At 43.9% G+C, this 27,988-nt stretch overlaps 1 protein-coding gene across 6 annotated transcripts in view; it reads left to right on the top strand.

Moving 5' to 3' along the window:
* The first annotated feature begins 2,025 nt into the window (after nt 1-2,025).
* frmd4ba (FERM domain containing 4Ba) overlaps nt 2,026-27,988 on the top strand; it is a 46,222-nt gene continuing 20,259 nt past the window's right edge. For 2 of the 6 annotated variants that reach the window (XM_056438081.1, XM_056438083.1), the window contains exons 1-5: nt 21,867-22,109; nt 25,991-26,056; nt 26,207-26,301; nt 26,512-26,604; nt 26,900-26,984. In XM_056438081.1, coding sequence (XP_056294056.1) covers nt 21,948-22,109; nt 25,991-26,056; nt 26,207-26,301; nt 26,512-26,604; nt 26,900-26,984 — 501 coding nt within the window. In that variant the 5' untranslated portion in view covers nt 21,867-21,947. Of the gene's footprint in view, nt 2,284-21,865; nt 22,110-25,990; nt 26,057-26,206; nt 26,302-26,511; nt 26,605-26,899; nt 26,985-27,988 lie in introns of those variants that run through there. The other 4 variants (XM_056438086.1, XM_056438082.1, XM_056438085.1 and 1 more) reach the window with 4 other exon arrangements.

The following is a 27,988-nucleotide window of genomic DNA, read 5'->3' on the forward strand; positions in this document are numbered from 1 at the left end:
TATTTGCGGTACGTTAACCAATTCCAAGAAGAATACGACATCTATTGTGTTCTTTCAACTCGTCCAGTACCGCAATGCTGTCTTCGTGTTGCCATAATGAGAGTAAAGCTTATATGAAGTGTCATCAGAACAATAGCTGGTGGGCTAATCTCACTGGGAGCCAGGCAGAGATCTGGTGTGTGTGTGTGTGGGGGGGGGGGGGGTACTTGGTGCACACATGGCACCGGGGTGAGCCTAATCACAGGCTCGCAGAAATCCTCACAAATGGGGAGGGGGATGGGGGATGTCCTAGGAGTGACTCATTTAGACTTCGGAGAAAGCATGTTGTCCCAGTAACAGACTCGACCTTTTCCTGGACATGAAGATTCATCTCTTCCTCTCCTTTTTTCCTTTGTTTTTGTGTGTGTTGCACAGCTGAGATAGCCGAGGAAGAGGCACCTTGTGGCTGCCCACGTCGCTCGGTTCAGCCGGACAGTTTCATTCCTCCCATTTCCTCGCTGCTGCAGTTTCTGTGGATTACTGAGCGTTTCCATTGTTCAGTCTGTCACCAAGCCGCAACGGTGTGGCACTCCTTTCCTTCCCCTTACAGTGCAGTCACTGGAAAATCAACTATACTATATGTCTAAATGTAACATGTGATATTCTGACAAACTCTGGAAAGCCATTCGTGCAACTCATAATGATTCTGACTGCAAAAGTGCTCGAGGTTACCCTTCTCTCTTAAAGCACTGTATTTTCTAAACAGAGAGACACCTTACTTCTAATAAACAATGCTTAGAATAGAGACTAAAAGTAGTTGCAGAATCTTTAACTCTAATAGACATTGAGTACACACTTTACACGACTGTAAAACACAACGAGATGCGGGATTGTCCTTAAATATTAAAAGAACATTTGACTCACAGAGGTCTAAGTCGGAGTAAGGGGGCGCATAATATAGAGCGTAGAGCATCCTGGTATTAATACCAACGATTATATTTCAACCTTCAATGTCTGATTCTTTTGTTTTCTTCTTTTGGGCCACGTGTGAGCAGTACAACCAGCTTTAAACAACAACTTTGACATGTAATGTTGAGATGAGTGTACATGAATGCTCATGTGATATGCGTATTCAAAGGTTGCTGTGGAAGGAGATGGTTTGTTAACGTATTAGTGTGGATGTAACCTGAACGTTAATCCGATAATCAATCCTGAGGTTAATATCTGACTCATGTGCAGCTAAAGACATACGTTCGCAAGCTAGTCTCTATCAGAGAGGCTGTTTGGTGCCGAGCAGCTATAGTGACCCCTGACCAGTGTCGATGAGAACCGTGAGAGTGAAGTCAAAATGATGCTCGGTGGAGTTGTAGAGTTGGGGGATGATGCTCAGCGGGAGAACCCCATTTCTGACATCAAATGTATTTTTTATGTTACGCAGCTTCAAGAATACGTCAAGCTACATGTAAATAGCCGTTGTGTTCCTTTAGATGCAAATTAATAAAAAATGCACCGCATGAATGTACTGCTATTGTTTTATTTATCGGGTGTGTTGTGTTACAAGTGGGCTACATGTGGATTTCATCGTGTGACCCTAAGGACATAATGATAATATATCATCCGTGATATTGGGCCCATTTGGCCCTCTCACACTAATAAATGTCCCCATTCAACAACTGAACAATATATTGTTTTAAAGTGAGACAAATCTCCCAAAATAAACAACGTCCACAAACCCCACTGTGTCCGTTCCATGTGGAGCACGATGCCATTTCAGGCTCAGCAATATAAAATTATAGAGAAAGTAGGAATTTAGTTGAATAACTTTATGTTTTCCCCGACAGAGACAGTGGTGTCACATTTAAATATGTTATTGATTTCCGCTTGTTGCAGAGAGCCAGCCTCCGTGAGAGGGACGCGCGGGTCATCTGTCCCGTCCTGGGTCTGTGGACGGCGGCGGAGAGGAGGAGGGGGAGGAAGAGGGGGAGGAGGAGGAGTGTGTGCGTGTGTGTGTGTGTGTGTGTGTGTGGACGGATGGAGCTGTCTGACTGGCGTGCCGGAGAGACACTGGCTGTTATGGCAGCGGCTTCGCTTCCTGGACTTTGCGGATGAACTCCGCGGAACCATCTCTTCATCCAGCACGAGCCTTTTTCTTCTTCTCTTTTTTTAATTAATAATTCACACTCATCTTTTAAGATAGAGAGAGAGAGAGAAGTGGATTCGTTTCACTGACCCGGTGCCGGTAGGGACGCCCCGCGCGCACAGACAATAAAGTGGGAGCGATCACATCACAACAAAAGACACAAGGTGGGAAAACGTTTCATTCTCCTTCTAATCACCTGTAACCTGCTTTCATCGTCCATAACGTGCACGCGCATTGCTCCTATTTGGTGTTTTCTTTCTTTTTTCATTCTTTTTTCATTTTTTATTGAAAGTCGGCATTTCCAGATGTCTTTCAGGCAATTGATATTACATGTGCAGATTTGTAGATGATGCTCATTTTAGTTATAGGCTACATGAAGCAAGAAGTGTAAAACATAGGATAAACAACAAAAAAGTGACAGAAAAAAGAAGAAAAATAAATCAATGTATAACTAGGGAGTGATCCATTCTCTATTGTACATTCTCTATTGTACATTCATTAATTTCTGAAAATATGATCAGGGTCTATCAGGTCTATTTGGTGTTTTCAAGACGTACAATGTGTGTTCCAATTATCTTTTTTTAAATGCAGGATGTCTATCCTGTATTTAGCGTCTCACTCCATCAGTCAGCACTGCTCCTTTTGCTGAATGTCAGCATGTGTGTGTGTTGGAAGTGTTGACATGTCAACAGAAGTGTCTTTTGCTGGTGAGAATGTTGATGTGGACACCACAGTGATGCTCTTTAAAACTGAAAGGATGAGGGAGAAAAAAAGATAAACTTCTGGTGGTTCTTTTAAAGTAAGAAATCCCCTTTCTGTTTGTGCTTTGTGGTCAGCTGGTCTGCTTTGTGTGAATATCCTGTTTCCTGGACGAAACAAACAATGGGGAGGCAAGCATGGCAGGCATATAATGTCCTCTGTGTGTGTGTGTGTGTGTGTGTGTGTGTGTGTGTGTGCGTGCGAGGTGCTGGGATCGACAAAAAAAAACTGGATAAATACTTTCACATAGAGTTTTAAAAATATATATCATACATAAAAAAGTAATGGCACGCACACACACTCACATGAAACCCAGTGACACCAGTTGTGTGAGTGAGACGGAACAGAAGACACAGGACTGGTTTGTGTAGCTGATGATATTCATATGTGTGCCTCGTGAGAGGAACATGTGCTGTCTCTCTTTCTGACACACACACACACACACAAACAGAGAGAGAGAGAGACAAACTGCAAAGGCAGTGTGTTGACTTCTGTTCTGGGATGTTCAGCTGCTTTAAATGGGGTCAGCACTTCCGATTCAATAAAGCTATTAACCGATGCAGAATATTCCAACGCCACGGCTCCGGGCCCCTCGGCACAGATATGAGCGAGCTGCCAATCAGGGTCCAGTGACGACCTCGTCCACACGAGGCGGCCTTTTGTGAGAGAGAACCAGATTCAACAGCACATCCAGTCCACCTGGGGCGAGTGTGACCTGAGTTGACGACGAGTTCCCGCCTCTGATCAAAAAGCCCCTGTTTTGGGTTCAAAATTGTTCGTCAGCAATTTCTCTTCTTCTTTCCCACGCCTCTTTATTGTGACTCTGTCCGCACAGATGTGAGTGAGAGCGTTTGTCAGTTGGGCGATGTGATACTGTGGTCACGCGGGGTTCATACAATTCGACGCTTCTGCTCGAAAATAAGTTCCTGCCGGACTGGTTCTGACAACAGATCTCCGCTCAGAAAAGATCCAACCATTGTTCAGAGTCTGGCATGTGACATTCTGTTTGTACAGGTAAACAGAATGTATATATTGTAAATAGAAAAAATATATATTATATATATATATTCTAAAACTATATCAAAATCATGATAATAAAATGGCAACTTAAAAGCACAATTTAGTGATATACTATTACACTTACATAAAGCTGGGGGGTCACAAAAGGACAGACAAATGAAAACATTGTTACGGCAGAAGTTTGTTCGCCTTATTATAAGTTAGGCTCGAAAAACACTAAACCCTACAAGTTTAACCCTGATGACATCATCAGTGGTCGACTCCTCGGATTGTATAGAAGTCTATGAGAAAATTTCTCTAATTCTCATTTGATTCATTAAATATTGTTGACATGAGTTTAGGGTTTCAATCATTTAAATCATGGTCCAACTAGAGTTAAATAACAGACCATAAGGCAGTGTATGCTTCAGGGTGGGTTAACTGTGATTGACAGGTCTGTGCCTCTGGCAAAAAAAGTCAAACTCAAGGTTTCAAAAAGTGCATTCCACAAACAAATGGGTGATGACTATGTCCACTGCTATACAGTCTAACAGATTTCAAACCTCTGTAAAATTAGTGAAGTGGCCCTTTAAAGCAACTACTGCTGAAGAGCAGCCACTGCTTTATGCTAAACTACCGTTAGCTAAACACTAGTTTCGCTAAAATGCTAAACTATGGTAACAGAAACATAAATGAATCCAACAAGGCTGTGTTTTAGTGCTTTGGAATAAATTACACTGTTTATTCATCAATCTGTTCATTCTTTCCTCAAAAGTTACAGAGACTTTGCTTTAACTTACAGAAAGTCAGAGCAAAAAGATGATTGACAGGCGATGTTGAAGTGCGATGGGAAAAAAACGAACACCGGTTCGACGAGTGCATAGCTAGCTGTTGACAGAAGTAGAAAACACGGAGGTTGTGGAATGTGAGTTTAATATATGTAAACAGCCTTGCTGCCCCGAGGCCTCGTCCAGGGTTGGGCACTGGCGTGTTTTTCTAGATACTGTGTTTGTGGGTCATCAGCAATCAATAGGCTCAGCAGTGGAGATCAATTCAGGTCCGTCCAGATGGGACGTCTGACCGAAGAGGCTGCGGCCTCGCCTGTGGAGCATATTCAGAAAAAAATGATTTAGTCCATAGAGGTCACTGTACATGTCCATCAGTGCTTCCAGTTCCTTCTGTAACATAATCATTCACTGCAAACGTTGGTTCACACCGAAAGTTGTGTCAACAGGAATCTGTTCCTCGTTGGCCGTGGACCAACTCAGCAGAGCCCGGCTCCTACATATCTTTTCCTTGTTTCATGTCTGCTTTGTCCCCTCAGACAGGACATCCTGAGCCAAACAAAGATTCTGGCCCTCCAAAAACACAGACATTGCGAAAATGCGTCGCTCTCATTGTGTTTTTCTTCTTCTAAATGTATGATTCTTGCACGCAAAAGAAATACCGCATGGAAAGTGTTTCATGGGATGAAAATACTGTTGTGCGTTGGTGAATTGGGTAGTTAATAATGAGGTTCAGTTTTCTTTTGCATTTGTTCCCCTTCACAATACAACAGAAAACATGAGCATCAGCCCGGGAGAGGGGCTCTCAGCTGGTTGCTTATTCCTCCGGGAGGTGGTTTCCATATCATTTAGATGAAAGAGACTGCATTAAAACAAGCTCCACTCTGTTTAAGGACAGACAAACTCCCCTCAAAATATCCGCGCTAAAAATCTGCTTTCTTATGAATTATTTAAAGAATGGTCACACGGATGGATTTATAGGTTACCCATGTGGATCAGTGGCTATTGATCTAAGCACTCCAGAGTGAAAGGCCCCTGTCCCGGGGGGATGTTAGTGGGGAATTAATCACACTTCCAGCAGTGCGTGCTTTATGCCACTACAACAACCTATACACATTATTTAAAACACGAGGCTGGTTATACATCATCATTTGTTTTAATGACACAGAAAGCAAATAGAAAACCTTTTTTTTGGTGCTATCAAAATACAATATATCTTTTCGAAATAATGTATGAGGTAATGTTCAGCTCTGATGACGACACAAAATAAATCTATGTAACTGATTTCACGTGTATTTACAAAATGTGTGAAAAGTCAAATACAGCAGCTTACGCCTTATTTTAGTTTGTAAACAATACTTAAAAAGATGGAGAAATCATTATCCTGTGTTTTTCCCTGTAACAAACTTGATCCAGAGCTAAAGTAAAAAAACAGGATGTAAAAAAAAAAACCTCACAGAATCACATTGGCATCCATGACATACAGTACACAAACAAATCAAAACAATACATCGCTATGTTTTTATTTATTTGATACAGTATTTACAGTGCGGCCTGATTCCCACAAACCAAAAGAGTGTTGGGGTTAAAGGTCAAATGTTTTTCGACGGCAGAGATTGGAGCGAATAACTTGGCGTGCATGTCAGATTATCAGGGAAGTTACAGAAGTTGCAGCCCCTGCAATTCTAATGTCGGAAAGGTGTGGGAGGAAATGTCTGACCCGCATTTGAAGGTCCTGAGTCTGGAGCCCTCACCTCTCCGACACCAGCATCCGGGTGTGAGGAAAATCAAAAGAATTGCCCTTAATTCTCAGGCTCTCGTTTTTTTGCATTCTTCACACAGCCTTTTACCCCCATTCGAACGATTAATCGTGTGTCGCTGTAGTCGCTGAGACAGCAGGAACGACCACTTTTACCCGCCATGTTTTTTCACCTGCAAAGAGCTTTAAGGCAAAGCTGTAGGTTAAAACAGGTTTTCAAGGAAACCAAAAACTGTGTTTTTTAAAGGACACATCTGAATTAAAAATGATTTTTGTGTCCTTCCTGATGTTCACTATCTAGATGTCCTTGTTAACCCAACTGTTCAGTGTCTAACAATCTAAATACGGCACTGCTGCTGCACAGGCAGGTGAGATATAGATCTGAGCGGGGGGGGGGGAGCACCCGCTTCCTGGTGGGTTCATCCACAACCTCCGGCAGTGGAGGCGGCCTTGAACCCAACACATCTGTGCAGTGATTCACTCCCTCCAAAGCAGAAAATCCCTCTTTTTGTTTGTGTCCTCCTCCTCCTCCTTCTCCTTCTCCTCCTCCTCATTTGTCTCTGGGATGTAATTTCTGTGAGGGTGAGTAAGTGAAAAATCACAACAAAGCAACCCTCCACCAACGTGTTCTCTGTCTGTGCTGCTGTTGGCTACCCCGCTAGCCCTATAGTTTTCGGAAAGAGGAAAAAAGAAGCAAGGGGAGGGGGGGGGTCTTCACTGTAATTATGCTGCTAGTGTGCCTCCATCCATCCCTCCACTTGTGATCGCTCTCCATTTTTATTTTTACTCATTTTCCTCTTAAACATACACTACACACACAGATCACATGCACACACACACACACACACACACACACTCACACACACACACATAGATCACACCCACACACAACAGGAGAGCTGTGGTAATGTTGTTTGAGGGGATGTTTGAAAGCCCGAATGGTAATGACCGGAATGAGACTCCCTCACAGTGGAGGGAGGGGTGGGGGGTGGGGGCCCGTGCTATTATTAGCCTCTCAGGCACGAACCGAAAAAGGGTACTTGGTGTCGAGCCTGAAAAAAGAATAATCGAGACGTACCCCACAGCTTTCGGATCCACTGTGATCGATTGTGCTCGACGCCGCCTTCACATGTTTCCAGCCAGAAGGGACGGGCCGCGCTGAGGAGAACACACTTCTTTGAATATGCTCTGCTCATAAACCCCCCACCAGTAATTTCCTGTTGAGTGGGTGTGCTCCATTCTTCTCATTTTCAGCCTTTGCCTCGATGAGTCAATTTTGTTCGGGGTCCCGGTTGTCAGTGCGTTTGCGGCTGCTCACCGTTAATGGAGTGTTGCTTTTTCACTTTGTGTTATCACTGGAAACCAACACTCTGGCCCACATTCACTCAAATACGACTTCTGCAGTTTTTTTGCGACAAAGAGGAGAAGAAGTGAGGGGGGGGGCGGTCATTATCACCCGCCACACGGACCCGATAACCGAGCACCCCCGCTGGTCCGCTCAGGTGGGGCTGCTCTGAGCTCCGTGACGGGGGCGGAGAGCCTGCATATTAGCCGTAACATGGTGGACAGACGTATAGGGGAGGAGACATGTCAGAGGACAGCATGGAGGTCATTTTTCAAGGTCGCATTGTGTTTCCTAGGAGGCTCGGCCACTTCCTCTTCAAATGCATGGCTTCTGTACCCTTTGGCCCATACTGTCCTGCACTCTATTGCGCAATGTAGCCTCATGCAACGGTTCATGTGATATCCTGTGAAAGAGTGACGCCTCGTTCTTCGTGCATTTTCCCAACAAAAGAAAACAAAAAATCTTCCCGGGAATTAACATCATAGGTTTAGCTAACAAACGACTTAGTTGGGTTCAGGAAGAGATCGTTGTTTGGTTTAAAATAACTACGGAAGTGATCATCGTTGACTTCTTGTTTCACACGGGGAACTAACAGCGGCCTCCTGACCAAAAAAACGACGGTTTTGGTTTGATCCATTCACCACCCCCCCACCCCGACTGTGTGGGTTTTTTTGCAGTCACTTCTGCAATCGTGATGAAGTGGATCACTCTGGAGTCAGATCAGTCTCAATAATTGCAAATGCACACAGAGAGACTCACTAATGCAAACACACAGATTCACAAATGTGCAGAGAGCAATTCACAAATATATTCCATTTACAAATGCACGCAGAGCGACTAACAAATAACACTCCAATGCACGCATAAATATATTACGATTTGTTTGTTTGTGGATCGCACTGCATTTGTTTGTGGATCTCTACACATTTGTTCGTGAGTTTTTGAGACTCCCTTGCTGGGCTCGATTCTTAAATGCGTTTTTTCCAACATTACATTACATTACATGTCATTTAGCAGACGCTTTTATCCAAAACGACTTACAATAAGTTCATTCAACCTAGAGTACAAACTAAGAACAACAAGAATACAGAAAGTAACATTTCCTCAACATAGTCGAACTACAACATAGTCCTATCTGTAGCCAATCAGATGTCGCCTTCATTTTCAAGATAACATACTAATTGATTTTGTGCGGTGCCTATGTATTACAGCCCGTCAATTTTCGAGGGTGTAGCTACAAACTGAGGACAGCATGGCACAGGTGTCTCACGGTGCTGGATTGGTCACTTTAAAAGAGGCGTGGCCTCTCCACGCGACTCATTAACGTGTCCGTCGGCGTCCTCGGCCTCTCTAGTTGTCCTCAACAGATGGTGCAGTTGGTTTGCGGGGCGCAGTTGTAACAGGTGTCGAGCACGAGGGGGAGGAACGATGGGGGAGGCAGTGGCTGGTGAGGCGGAGGGGAAATGAATGGTGGCATTAGCACATGTCCTGATTCACTCATTTTGTGTCTTCCAAAGCAGACTGGGATTGGAAATGTTTACTCGACAGAATAATAAAACATGTTAATTGATTGACGAGTAAGTGGACTGATAATGTATCAGTTATCACGTATCTCATTTTCCCAAGCGGAATAACTAAACTTGTATTCTTCCAGCTTTCAAAAGTGAGGATTTCATGCTTTTCTCGTTGTTGTTTTTAATTCAATGTATTTGAGGTTTGAACTCTTGGTTCCCATGAATGTAATATGAAATGAGCATCATTAGTCGCAGCCCTTCTCAACAAATTGTATGCGTGAAAAATTAAAAATTGACATTTTACCGTCTTCATATTTCTGACATTACATAGATTAATTCCTCTGAAGCGTTAAACCATCTGATGGTCTAGACAAGTTAAAAATATTGCAGAAATCTTCGCATCATGTGGCACATCCCATGATTGGAAAGGACCGCTTGAAATTGATTTAACTGTCCAGAGCACAGATTATCTCAAATGGAATGACTGCCATCCCCTGGTAATACGTTCACAGTGCTCGTGTGTACTAATGCTCTGCATCCAGACTCAAACTACTGTATGGCTGCTACTAAAAGATAATTAGTAATTAGACATTTCACTCTAGCAGACACAAAGCAACATTAGAGTTCATTTGGCGTTGTGTTTGTGTCCCCCTGTTGAATTTAAGTCCAACATTCACTCTCCTTTAGCTCTGTTTTGGTCTCCTCCAACTCCTTTTTACGATTGTCTTGCTCTTTTGTTGCTAGCTAGACTTTTTTTCACTCTATAGTTGCTTAGTTTTTCCGTGTGATATTTGATGATGCGGCATAAACATCTGCGAGTTGAAAATAACTCGAAGAGAGTAGCGAGAGTGAACCAAAGTAAGTTGCGGGCCTTGTGCTAGGATATTGTAGTCCAGCGATAATTCTCTGTGGGTTCGTTTTGCACGACATTCATATTATTACAATGCGATTGTTGTAAATATTGTAATATATGTTAGATAAATGCAGCTTTAAATTCCTCTAGCCTTTATTTTTTCAGCCTCTTTCGTTGGATCTTCGCCATAAAATCTCACTGAACCAATGAAATATTTAAAAGCACTGTTTTCCATCTGCAGTGTAGCAGCTGTTCCAGAATACGTGATGGTGTAGTCACAGTAAAAGTACTGAATTAGACAGTAAAGCAGGAACAGATGCTCTGTTTCCAGGCCCTTTCTTCTCCAAGCTCTAAATATCCCCATTTGACGCCCTTCGAATCATGGCACCTCCTGAAATATGTCTGACAGCGTTGGAAATCTTTGAGAGCCTTCAGCCCAGCGAGAGCTTTCGAACCAAAATACGGGTTTTTTGCCGTCGTGGTGGCTTAATAATACTGATACAGGGTCTTTCGCCCGTTTCAAAGTGTGTTTACACAGCACATTGCCTAGCAGAGTGCGGGGCTTTCAACAGGCAGTATGTGGATCAGTGGTGGCTTCTGTTGTCTGGCCAGATAAGGGCCACGGTTCTGATCTGATTATCAAGTCAGTAAATTGGATTCAGCGCGATAAACCAGGGGCTCTCTTTACTATACATTATCTAAATGCAGATATCATCTCCTAATTGCCTCGGCAAAATGGATTTAGACACTTCGGTGTGTCGATACAGCGATGTATTGGTATAATTGAAGGAGGGCTGTAACCCCTGCAGTGCTTAACATGTGTTAAGGGCTCAATTTGTGCTATCAGATGAAACCAATTACCTTAATTCAGTTCTAAAACCAGATTACAAAGAACAAATCAAAGTGAACATCCACGAATAGGACTGTATACCGTTTATAGTGATGCAAAACAGGCGGCTCCATCCATCCATCCGCTGTCATCCGCTTATTCCGGGGTCGGCCCAGACTTCCCTCTCACCCGCAACATTTTCCAGCTCATTCTGGGGGATCCCGAAGCGTTCACAGGCCAGCCGGGAAATATAATCCCTCCAGTGTGTCCTGGGTCTTCCCCGGGGTCTCTTCCCAGTTCCAATTTATATATACTGTATATATATATATATACAATTATATATATGGACCACACAAACTGCAGGTGGCTCCTTATGTTTGTATTCACGAGATGGCAACTATTGGATAGATTGCCATGTGAAATTTGACTTTTCATCAGTTCTTGGGAGCAAATATCTGCAAAAACTGATGACACCGCAATCAGCCTCATTTGTTCTTTGTGTGTAGCGCTTGGGAGCAAATGTTAACACGCTAACACGCTAAACACGTTAAACACGTTAAACATTCACCGCCTCGCGGCGCAGCGAGTGTGGCTTTACACTCGTTTCACTGACGGTTGAGGTTTGGTTTTCGCTGTGTGCTCAGGAAGCGTGATATGAAATGATCCCCGCACAGTTTCCCTGAGGCGGCGTTAACAATTATGGAGAGAAATTAAACAGATTATGATTTTAAATCAATTGTGGGTTTTTTTTGTTCAAGGGTTGTCACTCTTGTGCTTTCAATAATTTCGTCATGAAAACAGCTGTTTGCTGTTATTCACAGCTATAGCATAGGGAAACTATGATGTTTTATTTCACATGAGCATTTCTAAAACATTTAAATCATAAACACGGGATGGCTTTTGGAATATCTCCTCAATCTCAGACCGTAAACCCTCTTCCGTATTTATCCTTTCTTTCAGAGACAATATCCTTTTAATAATCCCCAGGAATCAAACAATTAAAAAATAATTTCTTCATTTTTCTTTCTCCCTGCAATTATTTCACCCCTTTCCGCCGCCTCGAGGCTCATTGAAGCCCCTCACTGGGGGTGTCTCCTCCTCCTCCCCTCCCCCTCCTCTCTGCTTCATCTCCCTCGCCCTCTCTTTGTTTCATTCGTACGCCCGTGGAGATGCCCACAGTGGCCGTTCATATTTTTCCGGCACTTGGCTATGATATTGAAAACTGATGACACAGGCTCTTTGTGCTCCTTCTAAGAAATGTCTGGACAAATAAGAGCAACACCCGCGGCCAACATTTTTGTTGCGGCAGACAGTGTGAGGCTGCCATCGTGGCCTCTGTCTCCCCCCCCCCCCCCCCCCCAACCCCCTGCTCTGACCTCCTCCTTTCCATAGCATCTGGTTTATACACACACACACACACATGGTTTATTGTGGCCTGTGGCCTGCAGCGAGCCCCTGGGCGGCGTCCCGTACAGCGAGAGGAGCTGACCATATGTCCCCAGACGCAACGGCTATACGAGCCGATGGGTGGATGGCAGCGGCCCGGGACCCTTGCCTCTTTCCTTGTCCTCTTTTGTTTTTCTACCGCCCGCCCCCCCCCCTCCGCCTTGCCACACAAAGCTGGGCTTGACTGTACCGCCAAAGACACACAAAAAGCTTTTCTGTTTCGCCATTCATTTGCCAAATGGAGCTCTATCACATGGTGTTAATTGGCTGCAATTAAGATGTCTTGGTTCTTTTTTTCTTCTTTTTCACAGACCCGTTGATCACTTCTGTCGAGATGTATTATGGCAACCTCTCACTCACCAAGTATCCAGGGTAGACATGTTGTAAAATAAAGAATTGTAGTTCCTTTATGGGTGAAGTATTGCTGTCAAAGCATGTGTCTCGGAGAGAATTATAGCGACGGCAAAAAAACAGACAGAAGCAGTGATATATATATTGTATTTTCTGGCCACTCACAAGGCTTTGCAGAACCAAAGCCCATTACGGTGGTGAGATGTGGGACATGGTCTGTACACGAGTAGAGGTGGCCCTCTTTCATGTTTTATGAGTTTAATCTATTCATCTATGATGTATGACTACAAATCAACCCTCCCAGCGATCGGCCACTTCTGACAGCTGTGTCCACCTGCTCCGCTTCTAACCACCACGAGTGACGGTCAGGAAGCATGGCAAGCGAGCAGGCGGGGTCCTGTGAGGCCAGCACGTTACAACTTACCACAATCCTGTGTGTGTGTGTGTGTGTGTGTGTTAGGGAGCGTGCCGGGCACACTGCACAGAACGTCTTCCATTCAGCGTGTCAGCTGCAGCCTCAGTATGTGGCACAGCTCGTCAGCTGCGGGCCGTGAGGGTGACAGCTGTCCCCCCCCCACGACCCCACCCCCCCTCCGCTCCGCCCGGGCTCTGCTATGATCACTCGGAGGCCTTCCCCTTTTAGACAATTAATCTACCGCTTAGCCTACTGTACATGGTAATTGCCGTCCCACGTTGAAGGGAGCCCAGGGACGGGGACAGGGATGGGATGGGACGGGGGGGGGGGGGGGGGTGATGATCATTCCCCCTGTCATGCCCTGCCTTGTATTCTCAACAGATTCGGGCCTATTAATACAGAACTTCTGGGACTGAATAAAGCTTTGGGCCAAATTGTTACGTCCTGCCTGTCTGTATTCCCACAAAAATACATTTAAATCCAGGCGTCACAAGTATAGAATGAGGCCCTTCTATGAGGGGGAAAGGGTATGACATTGGCATAAACCCCTCCAGACAGCATAATATACCAAACAATTTCCAGCACGAGATGTCTTCCCCCTTTTTTTTTGTCCCAGAGGGTCGCCGTGAGACACTCCATCTCCCCATCTGCTGGCTGCAAAGGGGCACTGCAGCGGGAACAAAGAGTACGTCACTCCCTCAACAGAGTATTGTGCTCCGCCAGAGGAGGGGAAGTAGAACAACAGCTTGAAAAGAATGAGCCTTTAACCTTCCTCCTGTGTTAGCTTTCTGTTACCATCTCTTATGTTAGCGGGTCGGTGCCGACCCGTGTCTTAAATCAGCTGTAAAATACACCAACAACAATGATCTATCATCCAATTTGTTTCTCATCTCTTGGTTACCTTGTTAGGCTTCCTTATCCATGAAAATATTGGTTTAAATATTTTTGGTGTGGGCTTCTGGGCCTTTTCTTTGTCAGTATATCATATTTCAATTTAAAAAATGGTAAAATGAACCTCAAGAGAATCATTTAAATAAATAAAGGGTTGTTGTGTTACCTGACTATTACTGAGGGGTATTAGAACACATCTCTGAAATAAATTTTTTATATTTATTTTTTTATTTTAATATTATTAACGATAGTAACATTTATGGTGTTAGGGTCAATTTCGACCCATATATATTTACTTCAAGAAAAAGGCTAAAAAGTATTTTTTTCAGCAATAGAACTTCAATACAAACACAAAATAAAAAGCAGAACAAGTCATAACACAAAATATAGATTTGCAAGGTCAAACAAACAACCAATCAAGCAAATCAAACCAATAGAAATCAATTACTAGTTCCAAAACAAACAAAAACTCAATCAGAGTAAAGTCTCTGTGTGCAAGAACTTGCATGTGTATGTGTGTGTTTAGATGCATGTGTGGCAAAAAGTGACACTTTTATTGTGTTCTTTGCAGAGATATTTCTTGCAGTTGAAGCACAATACGTGTGTCTTGCTTGGGCAGACCTCACACCTCTTTCTTTTAGAATCAGGTGGCCTGAGTCATCGCTGGTAAGGAAATTGTCACAAGTGATATTGTGACCCTGCAGTCCAGTAGTCATATCGAGGACCACACGTTTTCCTTGGTTTTTCTCAGGGATGCCACTCGCAGCTTTGCCTGTGTAAATCTGTAGATTCTGGAGAGAACAATGCAAAATGAGAATCCCCTAAAGCTCCCATGATTGGGGGAGGAGCTGGCTGCCACTGTGTTGGCTGACAGTGCACTTATGATTTCAGTTTTGGCTCTAATTATTGCTTTATAATCTTATTTTTATAACCGGGTCGAAACCGACCCTAACAACACAAAGGTCATAATTTCAACCAGAGCATTTTATAATTTAGTGAAACAAAATGTTTTTGTTTTATTTTGTTGAAATAGAGGTTCCTGACAAAGTCAAAAAGCCTTGATGAAAATAAACAAATGTATGTGGTTCTTTTTTGCATTTAAAACCTAAAATGGGTCGGTGCCGACCCTAACACAAGAGGAAGGTTAAGGGAACTCAGTCTCCTCGTGTGCATCACATGAGCAATGGAGTGACATTCGAGCGACATCATAGAGTGTGACGGAGGGGTGTGAGGTCACGGTGTTTACAGGACGGAGACAGCGGCCATGTATACTGAGTGACAATGAACGCTGTCTGTGTAGAGATATTAAAGAAGAAGAGCACTTTACACATTAGGTTATTATGGTAATTAGTTCATGTGCAAAGCTTAAAGCTGCTATCATAAATATTTAACAAGAGGTCCGGGTGGGTATAGATGGGTCAATCACACACAGGACTTTCAACCAGGAAACCACTGTTTGTGTCTCAATTAAAGAACTCATTTTAATTCACAAACTACATCGAGACACATAACCCATAAGTAACATAACAAACTATAATTTGTTTAAACCCAAAGCATGATATCATCCTGCACCTAACTATTTAGTTTTTATTCAATTCACAATGTTCACCAGTGTTGACAGTCACCACCTTCGAGTGATAACAGATTACATGTTCCACTAAGATCAGTTGATGAGGATTTTTTATGGTATGATATATATATACATATATATATATATATGTATATATATACAGGACTGTCTCAGAAAATTAGAATATTGTGATAAAGTTCTTTATTTTCTGTAATGCAATTAAAAAAACAAAAATGTCATGCATTCTGGATTCATTACAAATCAACTGAAATATTGCAAGCCTTTTATTATTTTAATATTGCTGATTATGGCTTACAGCTTAAGAAAACTCTAAAATCCTATCTCATAAAATTTTAATATTTCCTCAGACCAAGTAAAAAAAAAGATTTATAACAGCTGAGTGTTTGTCAAGGCTCAGGAAACCCTTGCAGGTGTTTCGAGTTAATTAGACAATTCAAGTGATTTGTTTAATACCCTACTAGTATACTTTTTCATGATATTCTAATATTTAGAGATAGGATATTTGAGTTTTCTTAAACTGTAAGCCATAATCAGCAATAAATCAGAATAAAGGCTTGCAATATTTCAGTTGATTTGTAATGAATCCAGAATGCATGACATTTTTGTTTTTTTAATTGCATTACAGAAAATAAAGAACTTCATCACAATATTCTAATTTTCTGAGACAGTCCTGTATATAGCACTGAGACTACTTGAGGATCAGACAGTGCTTATTGTGCGCCTCTCAGAGCCGGAGCAGACAGTTCATTCCCACTTTCCCGTGGGATGCCCTCTCTGAGCGTCGACTCCCACAGATTGATCCTAGCCGAGGTCGTTGCCCCTTCCCACATCTCCACCCCGCCGAAACCCCCGGTACGGAGCGTGGAAATCAACTGGGATTATCTCCCGCCTGAAGGCATTTGGCATAGGTGTGTGTGAACGTGTGTGTCTGTATGTGTTTCAGTTTTCTATAAATGTGCTCGGGAGACAATGCCTGCGTGCCCTTACATTGAAATATGGCCAACATCTTTGTCTGTTTCCTTCCACTTTAAAAATAAATCTGCACGTCTTACTTTTAATGTCATGTTTAATTGCTTATTTCTAGATGTAATAAATAAATCATCCAGGTGGAATGTTGGCAGCTATTTAAAAAGAACGTTTTTACGGCTCATGAAACACTGCGCTACCAGAGAGCCTGCATGCATTCATGAACATCGCGTGGACCAGAACATGTGGCGATCATGTGTTGCAGCGACTTGTGCCCGCTATGTGTTCGTCTGTCTCGGGCCACTGTTGCTCCAGGCGGCCGTGGCCTCGCACATCTGTCCGTGTTTATCACGGGTAGCTGGATGTGCTCCATCTATATACCTTCAGAACGGGTCCCTGGTGGTGATGAATCCTGTTTTCCAGAAATAGATCCATCCAGTGGTTACAGTGGTGGATTACAGCATCCATAGTATTTAATCCTGTTAGGGCCATTTGCTACACTCCAAAGGAATGAACTTCAAACAGCACATTTGGCTGTGTCAGTATTATATCTGGTTTAACTCTGTACATTATCTTTCTTATAACAGCCGCCAGTGGGTATTCATTACCTTAGAATGTGTATTGTCTTCAAGATAAAGAGTGTGATCGGAGATTCACTGCCAATCACAGACAGCTTGGGATTTATTTTCCAAAAGATTTTAAAGGAATCTGGCGATTGAATTGCTATAAAAAGAAGAAGAATCAAAGACATTGTTTTAAAAATAAATTCAGAGCTGATGGTGGAAATATCTAAAGGAGTGAGCCTTCTTGTTGGTCAGCTTTTGTGTGTGTTTTTTATAAAAATGTGCTATATAAATGAGATAAACTCGACACTTGAGCCCTTTCCTCTAGTTTCTGTTGAAAGTTGCACATGCATAGTGCCGATCGGGCACTGGGGATAAACCTGGCGGCGGCTAAAGGCCGAGTTTATGAGCTGGAGTGCAAGCGAGCGTTTCAGTTACCCTGGAAACAAGAGTTTAGTGAGGATGTGGGTAAAACTCCAAGGATGTATCTGAGTTTGAGAGGAAGGTGAATAAAACATGACAAACTATGGGGCAAGTGAAAATGGAATTTTGCTCGTCTTTTGCCGTTGAACCCTGAATTGGTGCCGCCAACTGGTCCCTGAACAGTGCGAGAATTAAAGTTGTAGGTTGTGGCAAGAAGGACGATTTAAAACGCACGGTGAGAGTTAACAAGAGGTCGTGTGCGGGGACGACTTCTTGGCCGAGCGCAGTCACTTCCCAGAGCTCACACACATACACGTTTGTATACCCGGATGGATTTGTTCATTGCTCACAGAGCCTTTTTAGTCATATTTATTCAAGACCCAAAGGTCATCACAAGGAGCTGGATGAAAAGTGACCCTCCAAGCCCAGGACAGTGGCTGGATATTGTAGAGGAATATGGAAAAATGTACTCTCTTCCTTAGGCTCAGAGCAGGGTCCCACGAACAAAGCTGGGGAAAATGGACTGTATACAAAGGAAAATATGTGTAATGTTCTCAGCTGACCTAAATAAAATGTTAAAGAGCAATTGATGACCCTCTATTAATTTAATATAGATTTTCAATGTATGTCTATTTTTTTTTTAAAGTAAAGAATGTAATTTTTTTTTTCCTTTTTGTCATTTACAATATTTTGTTGCATTATTTTTTGTTCACTGAAACTGAAAAAAAAATCTATAAATACATTAAAAAAAAAAAAAGAATAAACAGACACAATGTCCCAGCTGCCTCTGCTCAGTCGGGACAGTCCACTGCCTGCACAGGCGTGGTAACCGATCTATACGCTCATTTCCAGAGTTATACACTCGCATGCATCGCTGCATGCACAGATGCAATTAGACGCACGGCGGGGCGCCCTCGCTTTTTGCTCATAATTTGTTTGCATGTATGTATGGCGTTGGGTGACTGAGCACTAATGGAGAGTTCTGGAACCGACCGGAACAGTGTGTCACGGTCTGAGTATAGCTCTCCACTGTCTCCTCAATAACCAGTCGATGAGCCGGGAAAAAGCGTCACTCATTTTCTGTGGTTGGCGTGTTTTGGGGGATTTATTGATTTTAAAAAAGATAAACAACCAGCCCGCTCGTTTTACCTCATATTTCTGCAACCTCAGACAATGAAAGCTGGGTTAGGGTTAGGGTAAGGGTTATCAATAAAAAAAACAGTAGGATATTGTTTCCGCCGAGAGCCTCTCCATCTTCTCCTCAATCGCTTGACTCAGGATTCTCAGGACCAGTCCCAAAGTCCCCCTAAGGCCTCAAACCCTGAACCCTCAAGGACTCACTGACGTCACCAGTTAAATGGTTGAGAGACTGTGAGGGTTTGAAATGGTGTAAATCTGAATGTTGCAACGTATCATACCATTCAACGACAAAATGAAATGAAGTGCACGGATAAATACAAAAATATCCTCTGATTTCATGTTTCTGAGTAATTGTAGCAGGCTGAACACCCAACCATAGTCTTTGTTTACTCCCCTGGTACTGTGTTTGAAGTCACATTGCTATGAATTGTCGGTAATTGTGGGCAGAGTCTGCATCTGGTGCTGACTTATATGGAAAGGGTTCATAAAAGCCTCAAAAAATCTGCGAGACTCAAACACTCTACGATTTGACGGAGCTAAACCCTCACGGACTTTGCGAGGATCTGTGAGTCCGTGAGTGTTTGGGCCTTTTATAAACCCATTATGTGCAGTCTCTGCCCGAGGGATTTACCCACAATTCATTGCAATATGACATCTAACACGGTCCCAGTGGAAGCATGGAGACTAAAATGAAAACCAAAGAGGGCACATTGGTGTTAAGCCTGTAAAGTCACATTTACCCAGAAACATTAAGGATTAAAGATGGAACATGAAGTCAGAGGATATGTATTTATTTATATCATCGCTCATTTTATTTTGTCATTGAAGGTCTTGACAAAAACAAGTACATAGATTGTTAAAAATGACCTCTCACCTGTCATGACTTGTCACGGTTGTCGCAGCGAGAGAGGACCCAAATGCCGACATTTACTGAACAAACTAATATTTACTTCCAAAACTTCCAAAGACCAGACAGGAACGACAAAAATGCAGACCAAACAGTACGAAGCCACCCTGGGAATGAGACTAACAGGGTTTACATACACAGGCAGGTGGAGGTGATTGGACAACGGGGAACGAGACACAGGTGAACACAATGAGGGCGGGGCCAGCAATCACACAGAAGGAAACAATCAGGACCAGGGCAGACAATCACAGGGAGACAGACGACACAAACTCCAGATCATGACAGTACCCCCCCCCCCCCCAAGGGACAAATTCCAGACGTCCCAAGCGGGTGGGTGGAGGGGAGCCGGAGGAGGGTCCAAGGCTGCAGAAGCAGTCCGGGGGCGGGCCGCAGGACGATCACCAGGCCAAGGGGCGCACTCTGGAGGGCGGGCCGGAGGACATGAGCGGGGAGTTAGGGGACCGGGCTCAGGAGAGGAAGTCACAGGGGTAGCGGGGTCTGGGGATGGGGGCTCTGTGGGACCAGGACCGGGCAACGAGACATGGGGAACTGTGACTGGACGGATCACGGGGTACCGGGGCTGGACGGTACGGAGGCGGGATGGAGAGAACCGGGGCCGGGCAGGACGGAGGCGGAAACCCGGGGACTGGAACCGGAACATCGTGGACTAGAACCGGTGATGGAACTCCGGGGACTGGAACATCGGGGGCTGGAGGCGGCGGCAGAACACCGGGGACAGGAGCCGGTGACGGAACACCGGGGACTGGAACCTCGGGGTCTAGAGCGGAACACCGGGGACTGGAACCGGAACATCAGGGACTGGAACCGGCGACGGAACACCGGGAACAGGAGCCGGTGACTCGAGCCGGAACATCGGGGACAGGAACCGCCAACATTGACTGCAGGGCCTGGAGGGACTCCCACATCTCCTCGAGAAGAACATGAGCGTTAGCTGGCCAGGCAGGAACCGTACAGTGGAAACTGAAGGCTGGGTCCATTAATGGTGGCTTCGTTCTATCATGACTTGTCACGGTTGTCGCAGCGAGAGAGGACCCAAATGCCGACATTTACTGGACAAACTAATATTTACTTCCAAAACTTCCAAAGACCAGACAGGAACGACAAAAACGCAGACCGAACAGTACGAAGCCACACTGGGAATGAGACTAACAGGGTTTACATACACAGGCAGGCGGAGGTGATTGGACAACGGGGAACGAGACACAGGTGAACACAATGAGGACGGGGCCAGCAATCACACAGAGGGAAGCAATCAGGACCAGGGCAAACAATCACAGGGAGACAGACGACACAAACTCCAGATCATGACATCACCTTGTGAGGAAAGGGGCCTGTGCAAGACAACTGAGGGAGTAAAAAGTAGAAACTCAATACCCCAATATTTGTGGACGTTGTCACGGTAACGTGAGATGTTGCAGTTATGTGCTGTCCCATTCAGATTTACACCATGTCAAGACTTTACAGCCTGTGGCACTCAACGATTTAACAGGTGACGTCAGTAAGTCTCTTAAGGAGTCAGGGTTTAAGGCCTTAGGGGGGGACATAGGGACTGGGCCCCTGACTTGTTTATCTGAGTCAGGTGTGCGTTTGCTTATTGATCACAGCTGTTTAAAGGAAGACGTCTAGTCCATGTTCTTACATCAGAGCCTCTCCTTAACGTGTCTTCCTCACCCCTGTATAGTTTCACTCGTATTTATATATTTTAAACAGTTTGCCATCCAAACGGGACTAATTATTGTGAGTGTCACTGCAGAATATGATGGGTGGAGATGTCTGGCCTCCTCAGGAAATTGCCCTCAAATCCCAGACAAAGTGACATGACTTTCCCACAGCGCGTTTGCAGACGCGTGCTAAAAATAAATATGAAGAGAAAAAAAACATGAGTGTTTATGACTTTCGAGGTTGAGCGGTCGGCTGGAGTTCGTCGCGTTTTGTTGTGTTTATGGGGAAGACGGAAAACGTGTGCAGCCGAGGCCTTGTGGTTCCGTGGGTCCTGCCCTCCCCACTGCGCTCCCCTCACTATGAGGCACTGTTTTCTTGGACCGAGTCCGAGGCTCTCTGTTGCTGCTCTCCAGCCTCTCCGGAGCGCCGACTCTCACTGACATCACGTCAGCTGGGGAGACTATACCCGTGCGTGCGCGCGCGCTCGCTCCTCTCAGCTTGTTGATTCCGACGCGAAAACACAAAAGTGTCTCCTGTCCGGGTTCCCGAGCGGCGAGAGCTTCGTCATTCGAGTCGGGTATAGAAGAAGAACAAAGTTTGGTGCCAACCATGGCTGTGCGTATTGCGCGCGGGATGGAGGACCGGGTGGCGTCGGGCAGCCAGCTCATCTGGAGCCTGGCGCATCAGACCCTGAGGAGGTGGTACAGCCGTGGCCTGATGCCGTGCCGACGCTTACTAGAAGCCTGGTTCAGGATGGGGAAGTGCTACCAGGTAATGACAGCAGCGTGGATGCTTTCTGTAAATAAAAGAAGAAGTTTTAAATAAGGTCTAAATGATTGCTTTAATGACAGCATAATTAGCGAGCCCCAGATGTATTTTCTATAATGACTCCTTACATTTTTTTTATGGCTTCGATTTTGCCCATTACCTCCGTTTTACTTTCCTTTTTCGCTTTTCTTTTTTTTCTTCCTCATCTGGCTCCTCGTTGCGTGTGTTTGTTTGTGTGCATGTGAAGACACTCATCGTGCTGCCTCTTGGTGAGTCACCGAGTTAACGAGGGTCTCTCCTGCAGCACATGTGGCAGTCATTAGGAAAGCAGCACGACCAGGCCGTTTGATCTCTCTCTCTCTCTCTCTCTCTCTCTCTCTCCCTGTCTGGCGGAGGAGAAGAACTTTCCCAAGTTTTCCTTTGAAATGCGTTGTTGTGCCGCGGCACTTGAACACCGTCTGTGCGCGTGCAACACCGTATGTGCGCGTGCTAAACCGTCGGTGCGCGTGCTACTTGTGTAAACTTGAAACTGCATGCTCAGCTTGCTCCTCTTTGCCCTTTCTCTTTATTTTTTTTCTGCATGAAAAAATGTTTTACTTTAGTTACTAATACAATGACATAGTAATAAAGGAACAATAAGCAAGACATTGGAATGATGTCACACTTGAGGACAATGACAATATTCAGATTATCTCTCACAGGTGATGCAATACCTAAAAGTGCATAGACACCCTTGCCTTCTCTTAAAACGAGTTCTAAGAAGTACCAAATCTCTTTAACCGGTTTCCCCTTTTCTTCCTTTCACAATTACATATGGAAGAAGCATTCCGAATATTTACTGAAGTGAAAGTTTCAATGGCACTTTTTTATTTGTTTTAAACAAATAAAAAAGACTCCAATAATATGTAAAGGTCATGCCTGTTATGGCATTGTCATCATATTGTAATTGGTCAAGTTGGGGCTAATTTTAACCCGCTTTATGCACTTTTAAACCAATCAGTTGTAAACGAAAATATTTTTAACTAAAGATAAATGTAGTAAAAGAAAGTACAAAATGGCCCTTTGAAATGCAGCTCCAAGTATAAAGCGGTATTAAATGCAGGGTGGGCCCGGCTCAGCCTGAGCAGGTCAGTGTGGCTGGAGGGGTCGTGTGAAGAGCTCGGAAACCATCGTGGGCCGTAACGACAGAGCTTAAGGGGGTTGACCTCTCTGACACAGTCGTGACCTTTTTCTTTTCATCATCTGGGACCAAGGAAGGTCCTCGCTCTTCGGCTGGTCTGAGGGCAGCGATCTCTGTCAGCCGTTCTAGAAAAAGTGGATGCAAGTGTCTTTGGAAAGTACCGCGGCGTTGCCAGTGCTCGTAATATGCAACAAAGGATTCCCATCGGATTGTTTAGAAGAGTTTCATTTTGTGTTTTAAGAATTCTTTGAGCGTTCAGGGGGGAGAAGCCTTGGACTTTGCCGCCATGTCCACAGATACTGAAGGTGAATCTGAAATCCGATGGCCATGGTCATGAGCTTGACGTCAGACTGATAACTACAGGCCTTTGTCCATTTATGTTTTGATGTCACTGCCCTGCAACAATGCAGCATTGATAGATAAGATTGTGCCATGGGACAGCCACAACAATGGAAGGGCCACGATAGCGAATAATCCCAGATTGAATGATGGAACACAATTTATTTTTCCCTATCAAGACAATTGAAGGTTAACTTCAGCAGTTCTTTATTATTATGTATGTTATTTTAAAGAGTATTGCCTCTTCTGGACCTTTTGAGATACAAAGCTCCCACCAGACGGTCGACGCAGTGGGCATGGTGCTGAAATATGTTTTGGCATCAGAGCCAAAGATAGCACAGTAACAGGTCGCCGTGACTACAAATAAAAAAATAAGCCTTTTGTGGAGAATCTGCAGCTCGTCCCACCGAACCCGTACATCACGCTTGCGGTTCGGGGGCGTGGAAAAACCACTCAGTGGAAAAGTAGCTCTCGCAGCATAAAAGTGAAACGTCACGCTTTGTTGTGGCGCAGAGAACAATGTGTCTTCGTCACGGAGCGAGGCTTAACGCCACGTTAGAAGGCGCAGTTCCCGCCCAATGCGGTCACGCCGGACGTTGCCAAGCCGTTGGATGCCACATGTTTTTTTCTCTGAAGTAACAGAAACAAACAAACAAAAATAACAAAAAAGGCCGTCCTGGAGATCAACAACCATGTGGGTTCTGCTTAGTTTCACAGAAACTGGACAGTAAACTACTCTGATGCGGAGGATGATGCAATAACAATTTGTTTAGCATGAGCACGCTCCTTTGTTCTGACTTTGTGCTAATCTGCCATCTACTAAAAAGACTATTTTAACAAATCAAAGCTACTATGTGTATCATTTTAATTTGGTTTTAAAGCATCTTCGATAACTTTCTAAGGGAATGAGTGTTTTTGTTAGTGTAAAAAAATGAAATAAGTAAATGACTAGTGAAGAGTGTGCTTTTAGCCCCCCTGTTGTCTGCCACTGGGGGGCGCCAAATTCAATGATACAAATATTCATATAGTGGCTTTAATTATGTGGATGTATTATTTTAGATTAGACTTTGCCTATACCCGGGTGGTGAGCTGGTGGACCACCGCCACTGACTGATATGGTATTCAACAAAAGATGTGGTGCATTACCTCAAGCTTGTCATACTATCACTTTTGAAAGTGGACATAACACAAATGAAAATCATCAGGGCCATGGCAGGAGGCATCAGACACAGCCAGGTCCAATGGACCCTTTGAGACGTGAAGTCACAAAGACTCCGGGGGAGGAAGCAGAGAGAATAATGTGTGATAGAGAGATGCAAATTCATCTCTAAGTAGAGAGAGAAGAGGAGATAGGTGCTTAGTGTATCCTAAAACCTCCCCTAGCAGCCTACTTAAGAATGCTTTAGTACTGAATTTAATTTGACCTACAGAAGAAGAATGGAGTGAACAACTAATGCAAATAAAGAGGTGGGTAATATGGGTTTAGCCTGCTGTTGTCCGACTCTTATGGTAACAAATGCATGAGGCACACACTTTTCTGAACAAGACAAAAGAAGAAAACAAATCCCCAATGCCACATTACACATGATTTCCTAAACGATTCACGACATCTATTATTGAGATTACATTTGACCTACAGCCCTGAAGCGGATTATATAAACACCACGCCTGCAATTTGTATATAACGCAATTAAAGTATTGAGAAACACCAGCCTGGATTGTTGGCAACAACTTCGCACCCTGAAATATGGCTTGACTAATATCCATCAGCACAATAATATTCCTCCCTTTGTCCTGCAGTTAAAGGCAGGTTGCTGACTGCAACAGAATGAATCCTGGAGCCATTCATCTTGAACAATGCAGCGGGAATTCAATTAAACCCCTGCACACCAGGACTTAATTGTCTTTCGGTTTTGTTTCTTACACCGGCAGAGGAACGAACGCGCTGGATGTTGACGTTTCAGAGATTTTCATTAAATCGGCGCTGTTGCAGAGGAAGGACATGTGGGCGAGAAAGACAATAGCATGTGTGGAGCCTGAACAACAGAAGAAGCTCATGAGTCTTTGTTTAGGACTCACGGTGCTCCTATAAAGAGCTGATTTACGGCTGAACTTCACAGCTGCACCTTTTTCCATTTTCTTTTTTTTGTGTCTTTTACAAATAAGGATGATGATGTTGGCAATGACCTTGACGTTTTGGAGCGTGTGTCCCTCTTATCCTCTTATTCATTCAGGACAAAAGTCACTTTATTCTCTGGGCTAGAATAGCATGCACGGCTTTGAGTGGAGAGGTGGAGGTGGAGACAGCGCGCTTTGCCACTTTGCAGGAATTGTCTAACGCTGTCCATCTGTCCGTCTTCTACAGATGACCGCGGGCCGTCAGTGTCAGGTTCACCTCCTCGATGACAGGAAGCTGGAGCTGCTGGTTCAGGTATAGAGGACACTCCCACTGCTGGCCGTTCTCAGGCACCATGCAAGATTTTGTTGATGCACTGAAATCGTGTTTTTGTTTCTTCTTGTTCATTCTATTTTGACGTTGTCCCACATGCACTTGTTTTCCACCTCATGCCATACCTTCCAGCCCAAGCTGTTGTCCCGCGAGCTGTTGGATCTTGTGGCCTCACATTTTAACCTGAAGGAGAAAGAATACTTTGGGTTGTCCTTTATAGATGACACGTGAGTGCACTTCCTAACATTATTGGTATTTTAAAGTGAAATGTCCATGGGTCGGGCGCGCTTGGTTTTTATCACATCTTCTTATAATCAAAGGGGTTGGTTGATTTAGAACCGATCCAACGCTTTAAGAGAGGACCAAAAAAAAGAAGGGAGGAAACTTACTTTTCCAGTATTCCAACACATGATTTGTGTTTCTACCTCCCTGACCAGTGGCCAGAGTAACTGGCTCCAGCTGGATCGTAAAGTCCTGGATCATGACTTCTCCAAGACTTCAGGGCCTTTGGAGCTCAAGTTCCTAGTGAGGTGAGTGCTCTCGCTGCAGAAACCTGCCAAATTTGGAAAACTGCTTTTTTGGAAACGTCAGAATAAACTGAGGTTTGAAGATCTCAATATTTTATATGTTAGACTGAGTTGTGAGTAGTAAAGGCCTAATATGAGAGCCTTGTCCTGACCAGCAGGTGGCAGTGATGCAACACAGTTTTGCACCGTCTTGCTCTGTGATTGCTGAACTGCATTTGACATGATGAAGTCTGTGAATAAAATGTGTTGACATTCTGATTTAAAGTGAACCTTGCTGACATGAAAAAACTCTTGACAGGTTTTATATTGAGAAGATCACCTTCTTGAAAGACAACACGACAGTGGAGCTGTTCTTCCTGAACGCTAAATCTTTCGTGTTTAATGTAAGTGTTTTTAAACATTTTGTATTAAGTTTGAACTCTAATTGACTATATATTTTTTCATACCATTGTAACTGAATTTGGCATATCCTTGAGAAGCCTTATGAGAATCTAATGACTAATCCAACTATTGATCTGACATAATTTTTGATTTACCATCAATAGTTCTTTCTGCTGGGGGTTGAGGGTCAGGGATTAATATCTTCCGAATTGTTGTTCATACAATGTTTATCTTAAACAACTTTTCGACACAATATATACTGTTCATCTCATACAGTTTGTATTTTCCCGACTTCATTGCCTAATCTGGCCTCTTTTATCTTTATACTAAATTGTTTTGTATACATAATGTTTATAACGCAGCATTTGATTCAGATCATGCTATTTATTGAGGGAATTCTAGTATCTTTAACCTCACAACATTTAAATTTGGAAAACCTCTTGAAGATCTGAGACTGCCGTTAGATCTCAAAAGGTTATCCTGTATGGTGCGTTCAAACGCAGTTGAAAAAGTTAAAATTTTACGCAAAGCTCATGGTTCACTGTCATACAAGCAATATGGTATCGTTTAATGCAGATGTCGGGCATCGCATTTACAATACCCTACACTATAGCCACAGCGTAGCAAATAGATGTTCAGGTTGTCATTTAGATAAGATGGGGTTTTGTTGTTTGAGGGCAATTTGTTTTAAATTGATTGGGTATCTAATTGAGTGCTAAAGCTAAGTTAAATCATTCACATGCTAGTTGTAGCTGGGCCACTAATTTCAAGTGGTTCCTGTGAACCATGTGATGTAGGCAGGTAACCTAACCTAGTTTTGATAGGCGCATACAGAAGGTTTTGAACCATACGAGATGCACGTGAATGCAGCATGATGAGACGTTGCGGTGCAGTTCTTTTAGCGGGGAGAGCAGGCTGGTCACCATGGGAGCCGGAGACTGTTGAACCTGCTTTCGGACTGTACCACTTCACAGAGGGGGCTCTCGCTTCAGGCAGGACCTTTATC

The sequence above is a fragment of the Pseudoliparis swirei genome, chromosome 18, assembly GCF_029220125.1.
Source record: "Pseudoliparis swirei isolate HS2019 ecotype Mariana Trench chromosome 18, NWPU_hadal_v1, whole genome shotgun sequence".
In the NCBI taxonomy this organism is placed as follows: domain Eukaryota; kingdom Metazoa; phylum Chordata; class Actinopteri; order Perciformes; family Liparidae; genus Pseudoliparis; species Pseudoliparis swirei.